This window comes from Malaya genurostris, chromosome 2, assembly GCF_030247185.1.
Source record: "Malaya genurostris strain Urasoe2022 chromosome 2, Malgen_1.1, whole genome shotgun sequence".
Lineage (NCBI taxonomy): Eukaryota > Metazoa > Arthropoda > Insecta > Diptera > Culicidae > Malaya > Malaya genurostris.
Window position 1 is genome coordinate 19,433,942 of NC_080571.1, and position 17,721 is coordinate 19,451,662.

The window sequence follows — 17,721 nt, forward strand, 5'->3', positions numbered from 1 at the left end:
AGCGAACACATTTTAACTGACGTTTTGGGTTTGAAACGCGTCGCTTCTCGGCTGGTGCCAAAAAAAGCTGAATTTCATTCAAATGCGCCGGCTCACACAGCGTTGGTTGTGTCGCAGTTTTTGGCCAAAAACTCAACCAATATCATCAACCAAGCACCGTACTCTCCAGATATGGCCCCGTGTGACTTTTTCCTCTTCCCCAGACTCAAATTGCTATTGCCAACGCGTTTTGAGACCATAGAGACCATATAAGAGAATTCGCTGCGTGAACTAATGGCCATACCTTCGGCGGCCTATAAAACTTGTATGGAAAATTGGATCAAGCGTTGGCATGCATGTATTGCCGTAGGAGGAGAGTAATTTGAAGGCGATAATAAAGAAATTTATTAAAAATTGCGTTTTAATAAAAAAAATTTTGAAAATTTTGCGTTTTGCCTTTCTCATATAGAAAGGTTATGCAATCACTTGAAAAATCGACTAGTGAAAATTGTCATATACCATTCGGATGCAACAAACATTTAAATCGTAATTTAGAGTGCGTACTAGTAGAGTTTGTATGTCATGTTAGTTGGTGACCGTACGAACCGCCTTTGATTATACCGGTTCTCGGGTTCCGGTGCCGGAAGTGCATATAATAGTGAACCCACTTCGTTTTCTTAAGGATGACTTACGCAATCAAAGCACTGTTTTATTCTGTATGTTATGCACAAACAATCTCTTGGTTTCTTTCAAAAATCGAAGAACAAAATTTTGAATAGAATACCACAATATTATATGTACATGAGAAAGGCATCATTACACCACTAGGTGGATTAAAACAGGTTTTTTAATAAAATTCCGGTTCTTTTTTTATCATAGGGTACTGTACTTAGTTTAGTTCCGTCCCGAACGTAAGCGGTTTTGTTTTATCGACTGACTTGGATGAGATGTGAAAGCGAACTGAATGATTTTTTTGAATATATGAAAGAAAAATTTCCAATCGAGCGAAGCGAACAACAAAGCGGAACGTTCTCAACAAAAGTGACTGTTTGATCATTATGTGACATTGTTACTCAAAAGTCATACTAATGCTCATAACTATATATGCATAAATCTATCATACATAAATTATATATTTTTTGGGTAGAAACCCAACAAACTAAAAACGCCATATTCTCCAAAAATACTCACACTTTCATGAGAACGACCTTGACGATACTAAAAAATGTCTACATTCTTAGTCAGTCCAACTTACAAAGCCATCAACAGTAGCGAAGGGTTGAAATTGGAATGGTCATTTCAAATTCGCAGATAAAACCAAAGAACGACCAAACATACTAATGAGAGGGGCATGAAATGTTAAAAAAATCAACAAATATTTAAGAGCTTCTATTCACGGAAACCAAACGAAACGGGTCGTAAATGAAGTCCTAAAACGCTCTGCGCGCGCCAAGAAATCCATAAAATGACTTCAAAAATTGCTCCTCCCCGGTCGTAAATCATGCATACACAATTTTTCACCGGCGTCGATCCACGTCTCTTGTCGAAACTAAGAGTTGGGGGAAAAAACAATCAATCGTAAGGCTTCCAATCCAGTCGGTGCGGGTCCTGCAGCACATCGAAGATTTCATTGCTTTATGGTAATTGGGCACTATTCTGCATCCCCAAAGTTCTCTCGAGCTTTGTGCGATAGAATTTCGAGCTCCGGTTCTGGGAAGCAACACGGCATACCTGCTAATGATATTTACAGCGTCGTCGTCGTCGGCGGCGGTGGCGGCGTCATCGTCGCCTTGTAGGAGTAGCAGCAATTATATAAAACCTCTATCATATATCAGTCCATGAATCCAGTTATCAATCAGTAATCAGTCGAGGCGCATACTGTGCCTATACTGGGCATTCCACGATCCGAAAGGAAAATGTGCCATCGTCGAACCGTTGATTAGACTTGTGACTCGCAGATAATCGATCAAGTGATGCAGTGCTAGGACTACGAATTGCACCAATTTGCTGGTACTGCGTTTGTGCATATTCTTCATCCGTTTGTCGACGATTGTCACCGTAAACGCTCGGAGGTGTCAATGAGTGATTCACGAACTCATATTACAGCATATATCAGTTTGTCACAAATTCTGCTCAGTTGCTGAGTCGATAGCCAAAGGACCACCGAAGATGATCGCTGCCATCGGAACTTGCGCCGCGTTGGCGGTGATGCTGCTCACCGCAGGTGAGAAAATGAGAAAGATGGTTTTGAAGGGTAGCAAAAAAGCAAATTAGGATTTATGTGTCGGCACGTGACAGGTTTCCACATTGAAACCAAGTGTGAATCAATCAGTACAGGCAAGAAAGACTTTCAGTGAAATCGAAGTTTTCAAGTGATGATAGATTGTAGTGTGTCGAAAGTACATACTTCGGTTTGAAGTTGTGCTTAGTGTAATTGTGCTTATAATGGCTGTAACCTACTTCGACAGAGCCATCTTTCAGTGTGTTGATTGAAGAACTATTTAATGTTAAGCTCAGAAAATGAATGAAGGCAAGTTTCGTTCGATTGGGCGAAATCTAAGTAACCGGGGCATATTTGAATAGAATGCCAAACGGGTTTGTCAAGCAGACATTACCACTCATCCAACGCCGCACAGTTTCACATAGTGGTAGCCCAGTTGAGTTCATTAACACGATAACTGATAAAAGTAGAACTATTCTTTATAGCAAAACATTGGTCAAATTTTCTCCGCTCGTCTTTTCACGGGGATTTAAAAGTTTTAACTGGTACCATTGATTCATTGATTTTACCATAAACGTGGTTTTTATTCTGTTTTACTTACACGGTAAATGGTTGCTATATCTAGAAATAACCCTCTTGGCAAAGAACGTTCAACGGTGGTCCTTCATTGGTCCAATACGTTGGATCATTGGTCCAATGAACGTCCAATCAATCGTTCAACGGGAGGCCAACACGGAACCTTCGCTTGCCGATTTTAAAACAGACCGTTGAACCGAATGCCATTTTTTTCGTTCAACAAACCCGGCAGACAGAGGTCCATTGTTGAGCCAATTTTAGTATGAGGAGTTGGAGCCCCGTTGGACCACTTTTACTGGAGAATTCCTGAAGTTTTTTCCACTTGTTTTCTTTAAACTAACACTAAATACTTGCACAATACTTCTGCTTCACGTAGAATATCAACAAATTTTCTTTCTATATGACGGTAACACCTAATTTTCACACTATTTTTGCAACAGAAAAAAAACAACAACAAACCGTTCCAGCAAACTGAACAAATATTTCGTGCAGTATACCGTCCAAAAAGCGCTCAACGACCAACAAAACAGAACCGCCTGCTGAGAGGGTAGTAATACGCTGTTGGGGCTGCTAGTTTTTCTTGTTGTAATTTCCAGATTTAAATTTTAAAACTGACATAAATTATGTATCTAGAACTGGAACACTCCTGAACTTTTCATTTGTTCCTGGCAAAATATGTCAGTGAAACCACAGATAACAGATATACAGTCTCGAACAATTTTTTTCAAAGTCCTGTGTAAATTTCAAATTTGCTATACGTTGGAAACACTACTGCCACCTACTCGACTGTTCGCCGCGATTTTTCAAAACGTTCACTACGTTCCGGAACGATAACAAAATCCCTCAGCCTGTTATAGAAATACTCCAACTTCAACAATTTAAACACTTATCACACGATTTCCCTGAGTGTTAAAAGCGACTTTATTTCCATGTCGCATAAATCACATGAGAATTCGATCGGAATAAAACAAAAATAAATTTGTCATTCAACCAACAGCAAAACAAAAAAACCAGCGTGAAGTGAATGTTGCACCCAAAATTGTGGCTGATGTGAAAGCGGAACCATAATCGTGGTGGAACCTTGTGTCGATCGTGGTGACATCTGCAAGTGTTCGCCACGCTGAGAGTCTCGGCAATACCAAATTTGTCGAAAAAAATTAAATATTTACTGTTTTCGGCTCGACTAAATTCACTGAGTATTTGCGACATACTGACGCTAGCATTAACCACACAACCACTGAGAATAGCCACACCAACACACTCACGCGAGGATAGGATAATATTGTTTAAATTTTGGCATGGCAGTTTTGTTTGAATTTTGATCCCAAATATAAACAGTATATTGAACAAAATAAAAAAAACCGCTTCTTAATCCACCTAGTAATGTGGTAATGCTTTTCTCTTGTTATTCAAACAGTCTCATTTAAACATTTTTTGTAAGGATATTCAACAACACTCTCGAAACTAAAAGTATCACCAATAATACATTCAAATTTGTTACATTCTGAAAAAAGTGCAGATTGAAAAAACGTAGTAGCTTTCAAACGTGCCTAAGTTAGTTGAAATCAGTTTAGCCATTTCCGAGAAAAAAATGCGTTTAGTCGGTTGCGTCAGTTATACGAATATATCTCCGGAAGCAGAAGTGACAGCCACTTGATCTTCGAAATTGGTTCAGAACCCAATAGTAGCTTTCAAACGAGGCCTAACTTTCGTTAGGCCATCTCCGAAAATTTGTGCGGAGAATTTTTTTAAAAGGTATGCATATTCACAGACATTTTCTATCTTATCGAGCTGAATCGAATGGCCTAAAATACTCTCCAGGGTCCCTGGAGCTCATAACGTTTTCGTTTTTGAACCTAGACGCGGGCGACTCTGACTCCGAGTAAAACGAACACGTGGTACGCGTCCTAAACAACAACTCATGAAAAAAAGAAAAAATAAACAAACTTGCATGGATGAGTGGTGCGACCCGAGAAAATTTTCAGAGCGAAACTACGCGATTGGAGTCCGATCTAGAGCGACCGCAGGTTGCTAAAACAAACATATCAAACGTTGTTTGGGCGACTCTGGGCCAGTTCTCGGGCTGCTCTGATCAATAAACGAAAACGGTATCAGATCAAAGTCGGTTTCGTCAGCAATTCTATAGAAAAGGTGGAACAATAATTCAACATCGTTACTGTGTCACCAATGCCTCTATCTGGAAACGAACAGCGCTTGATGAGTAAAATACTATGTCAAACCTGGCGAATCAATCAAAGCAATGGGTTTTGCTCTGTAAACAATGGAATCACAAAAATGTCGTATACTGCTTCCGAGTGGTCAAACCTTAATATATCCGACTACCACTTATTTCGATAGATGCAGAGTGCTCTTTCCTCTGTTCGAGCCCCGACCTGGAAGGATTCTTAGTGTCAGTAGGATCCATAGTACTAGCCATGCAATGATTCTGTACACTAAGAATCGGCTGCGAAGTCTGTTAAAACAGAAAGGCCAAATTTGACAAAAGGAATGTAATGTCAAGGCTTTGACTAGAGTGCTCTTTCCGGAACTTTTACACTTCACTCGAGGAAATCAGAAATTGTCTCGATCCCTGGATTGGACAATTATACTGGAAAGATGATTTGTTTTATTTAAAATTTATAAACCGATAGAAGAAGATTTTATTAGTTTAGTTTTCAATCCAATATTGTAGTAATTTAATTCTCGGCGTAATATACTTTAGGTAAAAAAATGCAGCTGTTTGCAATCGTGGGCGATCTACAAACCAAATCATAATTTTCGGGAAACAGCCATTGTTCGAAAACGCAAAAGCAGTCTGGTACGCGTCTGCAAGATCAATCTTCGTTAAAGGGGAATTTTTATTTTTTCCATGAATCTTCTTCGTTGTTTTTAGTTTTCATGAAATTATTGCAATGGTCGTCGTTTGAAATGACAGTATGAAATTTCTATCACTCACTGTTCTGTAATTTCATCGATTATTCATTCCATGAGACGTCGAAGTAAGTTCCACTTTAGAGTTTATGGTCATTATTTACAGTACTTCCGGAACCGGTATTCAAGGACCAACATAACACAACACGGTTCGTATAGCCACTAAAGATGGTCGGGTAAACATTTTTTCAAACCCAGTAGCTAATGGAAAAAAGTACACCCGTTTCTCACTAGAGGTGCTGTTAGTGACTTTGTACAGTGAGAAAAATACACCCTCATTCAATATAACTCAAAACTGAATGACACACCACTTAAATTCATAAAAAGTGCACGTACTCTAAACTTGAGTTACCACCTATCTACTCATTTTTAAGTTAAGAAACGAAGCTTTAAAAATTTGAGTATTTTTTACTCAAAATATGAAAAAAATATATTTTTTTTTAATTTGAGTGAGCTTAACTCAAAACTTAAGGTCTGAGGACAGAGGGTCGCGTGTTGAGTTTTAAATCGACCACGTGGCTCGCTCGATTCCCTTTGCGCATCGTATTTCTCTTGTACTCTCTCGTATATGAGCAAACTGTACCGGGTTGCCAGCATACATTATTTTGATGAGAAATTTTATCACATAAATCTATCGTATGAGTTGAACATTACATAGATTCCAATGAACAATGAAAAAATATTGTTCCTTGAACTCAAAATAAAGACTTTCTTATTCGAAAATGTTTATATGCAAAGTCATTTTTCTTTCTTTTAAATGGAAAGCCAGGAAAAGTGATTCGAACCCGTTTCCTTTTGACCGGTCTGGGGTAGAAATTGGACGATGTTGATATTCTTATGTTGTACTTCTCACTTAGCATAATTGAAACCACAAAATTTCTTTTGAAAACATCTATGATCGATGATTTATGGTTTCAAAAACCAGATCTGGAAACGGCAACGAAAAACGACGTATGCCTGCATCCTTAAATTCGATAAGCATATTCCGATAAAGAAAACGCATTGAACTGTTGGAAGTATTTTTTTCACTCAAATGTTTGAAAAATCAACGTTTACTCTATTATATGAATAAATGCGAGAGAACTTGTATTGATCAAGAAATCTTGACTTATTATTCATGGTAGATATGATTCATGATTTTTAATAGGCTCATTTTTGACACCAATTTTTTTTTTCATAAATACGTTTATTTCATAGGCAATATACATAAGTTTTTCTTCGCCGTGGCATCCACAATACATAGTAGTTTAAACCTAATACATTTCGAATATCATATTAGTATGTTGGTACTCATTAGTTAATCTAAACACTGTTTTTATCAAGCGAGTTGCTATTTTAAATTACATTAAATAAAATACATTTATTTTGTACATGATCTTATAACTATTTCAAGATTGTTTGTATCAGTTCGCCACTTATATTCAATATCCTATAGTTGGCTATTGGTTGAACTCATGGAAGAGAAAACAGTCTAACATAAAATAAAATTTAAATTTGAACTCCAATGGATTTAATGAAATGATAAAGAAGTTTCATGTATGGAAGGTCACGACAAGCAAGAATGTCGCGAACTGGGACATTGGATAGTCTACCTTGGGTACGCAAGGAATTTATTAATTGAGATCTGACATCACGAAACTCCACGCATGTCCAAACAACATGGTCAATATCGCCGCAAGCACAATGATTAGTCTCGGAAAGTCCAATTCGAAGGAGATGTGCATCTAACGTGTAGTGATTGGACATGAGTCTGGACATCACACGAATGAAATCTCTACTCACATCCAGTCCCCTGAACCATGCCTTTGTCGATATTTTAGGAATAATTGAGTGCATCCACCGACCCAGATCATCTTTATCCCAAGAAGCTTGCCAGCTGGCAAGTGTTCTTTGGCGAGACGCGCTATAGAATTCGTTGAAAGCAATCGGTCTCTCATAAATTTCACCCTCAATAGCACCACGTTTGGCTAAAATATCGGCTCTTTCATTGCCTGGAATGGAGCAATGAGCCGGAACCCAAACTATTGTGATTTGATAATTATTATTCAATATGACGTTCAGGCACTGTTTTATTTTGCCCAAGAAAAAAGGTTCATTTTTGCAAGCGGCGTTTGAGCGAATAGCTTCAATTGCACTCAGACTATCTGTGAAAAGAAAATAATGGTTTGGAGATAATGTGACGATTACACTCAAACTATAATGAACTGCTGCTAACTCTGCTATATAAACAGATGCAGGTTCTTGAAGCTTAAATGAGACCGAAACATTATTGTTGAATATACCAAACCCAGTAGCCTCTTCAATTCGTGATCCGTCCGTGTAAAATATTTTCTCAGAGTCAATATACCTGAACTTACTTGTAAATATTTTTGGGATTTCCATCGAGCGTAGGTGTTCCGGGATTCCACGCACTTCGCGCTGCATGAATGTGTCGAAAAATAAAGTTGAGTCAGGGACATTTAGGAGGCTGACACGGATAGGAATATATCTTGAAGGATTGATTTCCTGTGACATATGGTTAAAATATACTGTCATGAATCTTGTTTGAGATTGAAGCTCAACTAGCCTTTCGAAGTTATTAATAACCAGGGGATTCAGTACCTCACATCTTATTAGCAGTCACGATGAAAGCTCCCAAAAACGATCTTTCAATGGAAGAACTCCCGCCAGAACTTCAAGACTCATTGTATGTGTCGAATGCATGCACCCTAAAGCAATTCGCAAACAACGATACTGAATTCGCTCAAGTTTGATAATATGAGAGTTTGCAGCGGAACGAAAGCAAACGCATCCATATTCCATCACTGAAAGTATCGTTGTCTGATACAATTTTATTAGATCTTCCGGATGAGCACCCCACCAAGATCATGTTATTGTTCGAAGAAAATTTACTCTTTGTTGTCATTTTGTTATCAGAAACCTAATGTGTCCTCCCCACGTGCATTTGGAATCGAACCACACCCCAAGGTATTTGAAAGTCAAAACCTGTTGGATCATTCTTCCCATCATATGAAGCTGAAGCTGCGCGGGATCATGCTTTCTTGAAAAGACGACCAGCTCTGTTTTCTCCGCAGAGAATTCGATACCCAGATGAACAGCCCAATCGGAGGTATCTTGCAATGGTTTTTGCAGAGTATCTTGCAATGGTTTTTGCAGATCAATAGCTTTGGGTCCAGTAACTGAAACTACGCCATCATCTGCCAATTGTCTTAGTGTACATGGGGTTACTAGACAGCTGTCAATGTCATTCACGTAAAAATTATAAAGGAGCGGACTGAGGCATGAGCCTTGCGGGAGACCCATGTAGCTAATTCTGATTGTTGCCAAATCGCCATGTAAAAAATACATGCACTTCTCTAACAAAAGGTTGTGCAAATAATTATTTATAACTGGTGGAAGTCCATGTTGGTGGAGCTTGTCTGAAAGAACATCAATGGAAACTGAATCAAATGCTCCTTTAATGTCTAAAAATACAGATGCCATTTGTTGCTTTTGAGCGAAGGCAATTTGGATGTCAGACGAAAGTAATGCAAGGCAATCATTCGTCCCTTTATTTCTACGGAAGCCAAATTGAGTATCTGACAACAAACCGTTCGTCTCGACCCAAGTGTCGAGACGTCGAAGAATAATTTTTTCGAACAATTTTCTGATGCAGGACAACATCGCAATGGGTCTATATGAGTTGTGATTGGAAGCTGGTTTCCCCGGCTTTTGAATGGCGATAACTTTCACTTGCCTCCAGTCAGGTGGAACAATATTTTGCTCAAGAAACTTGTTAAACAATTCCAACAAACGTCTTTTTGCGAGGTCGGGCAGATTCTTCACCAAGTTGAATTTAATTCTGTCCAACCCAGGAGCGTTATTGTTACAAGACATGAGTGCTATGGAAAAATCCATCATTGAAAAGGGGCTATCAATGGAACCATTATTTGGAAAAGATTCCCTTATAATGCTATGCGTAGGAACAGAATCTGGACAAACTTTCCTCGCAAAATCAAATATCCATCGGTTCGAGTATTCCTCACTCTCATTTCCTACGTTACGATTCCTCATTCGTCTGGCCGTATTCCAAAGAGTGCTCATTGAGGTTTCTCTTGACAAACCTTCGACAAAATGTCTCCAATAGCTACATTTCTTGGCCCGAAATATGCTCTTGTACTTGGTTTCTAAAGTCAAGAAATTTTCAAAATTCTGAGGAGTTCCTCCTCCTCGTTTTAAAACCGTCTTGAAAGCATTTATTTGACACCAATTAATTCAGATTGAATCGAGTAGTTCACAAAAGCATTCTTCAGTGTTTATATCACATAATAGGCACAATTTTTCCAACCAAGCGCTAGACATTTGCGTTGCCTATTTGTATGAGAAGAGTGATTCTAATCTAAAAACAAAACCCTTCTTAGTCCACTTAGTGGAATTTTCATTTTTTTTCTCCGCACATAAAATTTCCGAAATCGAAAAAACATTTTTGATGCCAAAAGTCTTAGAATTGCATGAAACGTCGAGATTTAGTGTCATCTCGAAGAAAAAATTTAAATCGACTTTCTGGGACTAATATCAAAATTTCCAGAAAGTCGATTTTTTTAAAACATTTTTTTAGATAACACTAAATCTCGACGTTTCATGCAATTTCAAGATTTTTGGCATCAAAAAAAATTTTCGATTTCGGAAATTTCATGTACTCCCTATGATGCTTTTTCAAGATCGAAAATATTCAAACTTTAACCGCTGGGCAGCACCCCTTACCCATGTCCGATTTAGCTCAAATTTGCATGAGGACTGTTTTCGAGGTGCTTAAAATTTTGAGCACTAGAGCTTTACGAAATTAGAGGTGATCCCAAAATATTGACACCCTTATATATAAGAGCGGTAAATATCAACGTGTTTTGCCGGTTACGTCACATATACCATCATATCTCCGGAAACAGAAGTCGAACACACTCACACACACTCACACACACACATACACGCACACACACACACACACACACACACACACGCACACACACACACACACACATACATCTATAGAGAAAGGCAAAAATCGAAAAATAGTTTTTCAACTATTTGATTAGATTTTATTCAATTATGAAGATTTTTCAATTGATTACTCGATTAATCAGTCGATTATCTAAAGTAGGTTTTTTGCAATTATTCAAATATAATTTTTAAACTAATCGATATCAGGGTGATTATTCGACGACTCGATCAATCGATCGATTATCCGACATCCCTAGTCAAAATGGCTTCCGAACAAGGGGAGGACGCTTAGAACAATGTGCCTATCACACATTAACACAATGCGATGATGCATTTATCAATACTGGCACGTCGTCGCTGGCACTTTCGTTTTCAAACAGTTGCACAGATGCGGCACACAAAGGGCTCAGTTTTGACAAGTAGCTGTTTCATGGAACACAGCGTGGCACACTTAGATTCACAGTATATCACGTGGTTTTTTAGAGGCACAATATAGTTTGTGTTTAGCGACTCTCCCCTTGCTTCCGAATCGTAACGCGAATTGTCTTATGAAGTATCGCCCTGTTTTTGGCATGGAATACGAAGGGCGAATTTGAATAATGTGAATTATAGTTACGCTATTTATAGTTCTTTGTGTTGCTTGGATTAGGATATTTGTAGAATCAAATTTTCTAGGTTAAATTGTTGGATTTTGATGCATTATTTTACTTTTGCAAGATTCGTCCTTCAAAAAACAGCTCAAACAAGCTTTTTGACGTTCCAACTATCATGCTTATCGCATTATTTGGCCAATATATGTATGATCTCTCCTACAACCTCGTATCGTGGCTCATCCAACCAGCCAAAAACCACGAGTTCACTTCAACTAAATCGCCACTGCATTACTCCGGCCAGCTAAACACAACCCAAAATTACCACGTAATATTTACTCTACTAATGTTCCATTTCATTGATTGCATCTGCAGTGCCATTTGCATTGAGTGCCGGTCATCACCGCTTCGGCTACACTAGACCGGAACAGCGCCGGTGGGCCAGAGCGCACCAAAGTTGCGCGGGAAAGCATCAATCGCCGATCGCCGTTTCCAGCAGCAGGGTAAGCCACCCGGAGGAACCGAAACATCATTCCAAACCCAGGTTCCATTTCCATTAGGCGAAAATACAATTTTCAACTTTTCTTCTTCCTACCCGCAGGCGATTTCGCTGAACATGCCAGCGATCGAGCTGGTCGGCTATAACAATCTTCTGCCGGGACCGATCACTATGCATAATAATGGACATTCGGGTAATGCAAACGTGGTCAAATAACGGTGATGTAATAAGTAACTATGCATGAAAATTTCCACTAGCCCCCTCTCGTTCTGGTTTATATTTATTTTTCGATTTCTAACGGTTATTGAATTACATAACCTAACTATGATCATTACGTTCCACAGTATCCATAGCAATCCCAAAAACTGATCCCGAAAATGGTCGACACCCGTATATCTTCGGTGGTAAACTGCAAAACGAGTATGAACTGGAAGGGCTACACTTTCATTGGGGTGACAAAAACAATCGCGGAGCGGAGCATGTTCTGAACGATATAAGGTTGATCTTGACATAGTTCTATCGCAAGAAACAAAATATACAATAAACTATCTTTCCCAGATACCCGCTCGAAATGCACATCATTCATCGTAATAGGAAGTACAAAAACACTGCAGAAGCGTTGGGATATTCCGATGGTCTCACGGTACTTGGTTTCTTCTATCAGGTGACCGAGCACGAGAGCCCTGAGATTGCCTACCTGTTGCGGACGTTTCCACTAATAGAACAATTCGACGAACAGGTTCGTCTTAACTTCACCTTCACCCTGAAATCCATACTCGGGGACGTTGACCTGACCCGATTCTACACGTACAAAGGCTCGCTAACGACACCACCTTGTTCCGAGGCGGTCACGTGGGTGCTCTTTCCCGACGTATTGAACATCTCCATCATGCAAATACGACGTTTCCGAATGGTATGTCCTAACGCAATACCTTCCATCAACCATCAGTTTTTTGATACAAAACATTTCGATCTCATTTTCGGAAACAGCTCGATAACGGCCTACCCGGTTCCCCGATGGTAGATAATTACCGGGCACTGCAACCGCTCGGCAATCGACGGATTTTCATCCGGAAGGTGAACTCACGAAACACCGCTCTCGACGAACTGCAGAGTAAATTCGATCATACCCAGTGGGGATGGGTCTATTGAAGCGTCATCGTCACTGCGTCACTGGCTAGGCGGGCTGGAAGCATTCTTCGGATGAGATGTGGTGGGCGACAACCCACCGGAAATAGTCAGTAAATAAAAATCATTTTATTTTATTTTGTGTCGAAACATTTTTTTAAAAAATTGATTAAATGAGCATTAGCCTAAAACCTTAACTTTGCACGACCATTTGAAATTAGTAAAACTCGTTAGCCTACATAGGAAGTCAGACCCCTGTCAAATGTAACCGGAATTCATGCGACCGCATGACTTTTCATTTTAATCTTTGTTGAATAAGCGGAAAATCTAAACGTTAGATATCAAACCATTTCTGATGGTCTACACGTCATCGTAAAGATTTAGAAGGTGGGAAAATGAGTTCTTCATGAGCTTAAGGATTGGGAATCGAAAAACGGTGAGCAAAATTTTGCTTCTTTCGGTACCAGCGGATAGATGACAAATGGGTTCGTTTTTGCATTTGGCGGGATATAAAAAGGGTCTTCCCACTCGGCCTTTCGGCTACCTGGGCAGCCATGGCCTCCAGACGGCTACCAAAATTGATTCAGTGACGGCAGTGAAATCCAATTTGGCAAAACATAGTCGCCTGTATCTTAGTTAACCGAACGTTTTCATCTTTTCACCTTTGCTGAAAATGTCAAAGATTACGCTGTGGAAAAATCCTGGTGGTATCGTTTGAGGTGTATGTCTGGCAGCGGTGAGGCAGTCGGTCACCAGAATGGCTGCCAGCCATATTTTTCCCGCTGGCAGTGTTAAGTCAGCCGTCTGGCAGCCATACCCATGCAGGTTGTACTAGAGTGCCTATAACCTAAGTGACGACATCTCATTCGTAATGCTGGCAACAATTCAAAACATTCCATTAGCTTTACATTGATTTGACAGGTCGTTTGCTCGTTTGGAACTGGGAGCTGTCATTCCAAACGAACAGCTGTCGCCACTCTGATTATAGTCACTCTAGGTTGTACTATACGATTTTCTCAAACTAGGAGATACTGTAAATATTAATTGCTACAAACAGCGAATGATAAAATCGAAGCAAGCATTGCTCAAATAACGACTATGATGCTCCACAAAACATGGGAATGACATTCGTTTGCCCGATGAAAAATGAACGGCGGCCCTAGTGCAAAATGGGAGAGCAATACGTTTCCGGATGAAAACAAAACAATATGTAAAAGCGATTCACACGTAGCATCAGGCGACTATCACCGGCATGGAACGGTCACGGAATAACAACATTAATCGTAAGCAATTCATATGGAGGGACACTACAAGTTCACGAAACATATTAACGTCGGGTACGTGTGCAATATTCGGCTAAAAAAAATAAATTCTGCATAAAATTTTCAAAACGACGAATGTAACATATCAGCTGAACCGAGAAAAGCGATGTTGAAAAATAATCGCACTATTTTAAATTCTATTTAAAAATGAGTAATTGAAACCACTTCATCTCTTCACTAAATCGTCCAATTTGTATGCGTGCAACGTATCATAGTGACTAATTTACAATTTTCAACTACTTGTAATTTGATCATATACACAAAAAAAATTGAATTTTACAGGTGACTTAATCCGTCATACGATGTAATTCATATAGACCTAATTTGTCAAATGACGGAAAATTTTATTTGTAATGACTTCATGTTAGATGAGCTTGAATTTTACTGGTTTCGACTGTAACTTGCGTTCTGCTAGCAAGTGCGACTGTATGAATTTAAGGTGACCGTGGACAGAAGCCAAGGAAAATAAATGTAAAAGTATTGGTGAAACAATACTTTTTCATATAGTAATAGTATTTGTGAGTAGAGAGGAATGAAATAATAATATTTGTGTGCTGAAAGGAATACAGTTGCAAGAACAAAATGTAAACATTGAAACTATTCAAATCACCTAGCAGAACAGAGTAGACTTATCTCATCTTCATGCAAATTCTGGAGTTAACGAATTGCAATCATGAGAATATAATGATTGTGCCAAAGAAGATAGTTTACTATTTGTTTTCGTTTGGTTCTTGGCATTTTTCTTACATTACAAAGTAAAAAGGAAGCTGTTACATTGATGGATTAAGTATAGTAACACCACACGAAATCAGAACAACCTCTGTTGCAATGGCTTTATGTATTATTTTAATTTTTGAGTATGAAGCTCATATATTCAAAAAATATAAACAAACAAATTCTACATTTTCCATTTTGTCAACAACATCATCGTTTTCGAATAGGGAAGCAACCCAGAGAACAGTCAAGTGGCACTTGACGAGAGGGCTTGATGATAAATCGGCTATTTGCTCTGAAAAGATTTATCATGCAAATTTGAAGATATAATTTCATATGTATTGACGAAAATATTTTTGAACTTTACCTATTGATACCAAATCATTGGATCGAGTACAGTTTCTAAATTCTGTGGTATTGTTTTGAACCGGCACTTCTAGCAGTTCTTCCACTGTTTGAACTGATGAGTCCCGCACATACTCGCTACCCAAAACACACTTTTTCAACGTATTCCATCTATTTTTCTATTGATTTTCGCTAATGAGCGCTGCTTTCTTCTTCTTATATGGACGAGGCATTTCGAAAAGATTACAATACTTGAACTGTTTGTTTATTTTTTGCATTCCATAGCGACGGTAAATAAGACAACAGAGTTTCGGATAACTAGGAGCAGTATTTGAAATGGAAATTAGTCAAATGTTATCGTTTTTTTTTAAATATTGAAATTTTACATGGTGACGTACGAAAGTAGTTTTGATCCGTAATTTTAACTATATCAATAGGCGACTAATTAAATATATTGCCATTTTTAGTGCATTGCAAGGTTTTTTCTCTCTAATTATGTATGGCATCACTGCCAATATAAAAGCGTGGTATTATCAATACTAAAGCAGGCCGGCAAACTTTTTATCGTAGATTTTCGGAAAATTTTCAAAACCAGAACTGTGAGTTATTCAAAGGTCTTATAATAAAATGTTTAGAGAAATTGATAAATTCACCAGTGAAGAACAACTCAAAAGTGTTTCATAAAGCTTACTTATGTCACAGAGCTATAAACAGCAGTTGAAATCTTGAGGTGAGTGAAAAATAATAACATTCTAAGAAGAAACCTTCTAATGAAGGCCCGAAAAAGTTTTGCACAAATCATTCTTCAGAGTTGATAGTTTATCGTAAACATATATCAATACGATGAGTGATTATGTCACCAAATTCGATATTCTATATTCTATTATGTCACCAAATTGCAGTAGCAATTCTACGCAGCATATTGACTCCTACGCGTAGAAAAAATGTGTTTCTTGGTTTGTTTACATCAAGAGCACGGCAAAATAGCGGAAGGTGGAGTGGGAAGATAGGCGGTTTCTTGGTTGCCATTTGTGGCTCGCTTCCATGGTCACCTTAAATGCACCTTTTACCAGCCAAGCAGATGCATGCTTCTGTGGCTCAGTCGATTAACAGACGTACTTGCTATCCAATGATTCTTGGTTCAAGTCGCGGCGGTTGCTATCACTATTCTATTTTTTTTATTTCATTGAATTTCATGTCATGGATTTTTAGACACAATATTAAATGTTCTTCCACGTAAATTTGCGTGAGCTGCGACGCTCCATTTATGTGCATCTAATAAGATGTAAAATCACAGGATTTTTTTTAAGTGTGTACATTGGACAGTATGATAGGTCGTTTTTTCCTGGTTGACTTGACACATAAGTCGTTTTGCTTTTTTTTTAGATACGTCGTTTTGCGAAAGTCAAAGTGTGCATTCGTCGTTTTGTTACTCGCACTTGTGTGAAAGCAGACCCTGTCAGCTTGGAGCGAAATCAATCTTCAGTTCAGCAACGCCATCGAACGGCATCACATTCAACATATCATGTCAATTGTATGGGTGGGCAGCCCTGCTATTTTGGTGCGCACGAATTTGACATTTCCCTCCCCTACATCTATGTATGAGATTCGATGCGGACTCACCTGAGGGCGACATGCTCGCAAAAAAGGATGTTGCCAATGATTTGTTCGGGAAGTGTGAGAGCTGGATATCTTGTTAATATGATGTCTTTGGTGAAAGCCAGTTTTGCTCGAAAACATTTGAAGCAGCTAGTTTTGCATGTCAAGTGGCACAGTATGACAGTCGGCTCGTTTTTAGTGTGTTTTGATGACTTTCGCTTTTGTTTGACGAAGGATTCATAACGGTTTCTGCGATTGGAAACAATCAGTTTCTTTCCAAATTAATCAGCGTATTTTTTAACAAGCTTAATAGCAACTCGATCCCATTGAATATCTCCAACTCTACAGCAAGTCTCACTTTCATAATATCACACTAGATCTGCCTTTTCGTGAAAAACAATTTTGTCGTAAGTCCGCGCATACACTTTTGTTTATGCTTTGGTACATTGGTCAAAACATTGCCAATTGACGAAGGTAGCATTAATGATTATTTTTCATTGATTTCGACATACGTCAAATGTGGTGACAGATTTTTTTAGTGAATCTATAGTGAATTGAGAAACGGTGTTCGGGTAGCGCGTGTATTAGAACATTCCTAACAAAATGCAATAAAAATCTCGGTTTGTTTACTTTTGTTACTTAGGTCGTAATGAACATTTTATACAAAATTAATATTGACGTCGACCGAAGTTGAATGATCAACTGAATCGTGTCTGATGCATGCGTTTCCTGATTAAAACAAACCAATCTCGTTTGCTTTTGTGGTTGTAAGTGAACTGTCAGAAAGCATAATACAAGTGTGACGGTTTCGTTTACTAAGAAATGAATATTATGAAAAGA

General features: G+C 38.6%; 2 protein-coding genes across 3 annotated transcripts in view; one reads left to right on the forward strand and one right to left on the reverse strand.

The window, feature by feature from the left end:
* LOC131427607 (mucin-2) overlaps positions 1 to 17,721 on the reverse strand; it is a 103,028-nt gene that overhangs the window by 45,639 nt on the left and 39,668 nt on the right. The gene's annotated exons all lie outside the window — the stretch shown is intronic.
* LOC131427609 (carbonic anhydrase 7-like) lies at positions 1,849 to 13,082 on the forward strand. The gene is made up of 6 exons (XM_058590959.1): positions 1,849 to 2,203; positions 11,650 to 11,777; positions 11,876 to 11,966; positions 12,118 to 12,271; positions 12,332 to 12,686; positions 12,764 to 13,082. Exons 1-6 carry the CDS (start codon positions 2,149 to 2,151, stop codon positions 12,923 to 12,925), a joined length of 945 nt encoding a protein of 314 aa, XP_058446942.1. The 5' UTR covers positions 1,849 to 2,148; the 3' UTR covers positions 12,926 to 13,082.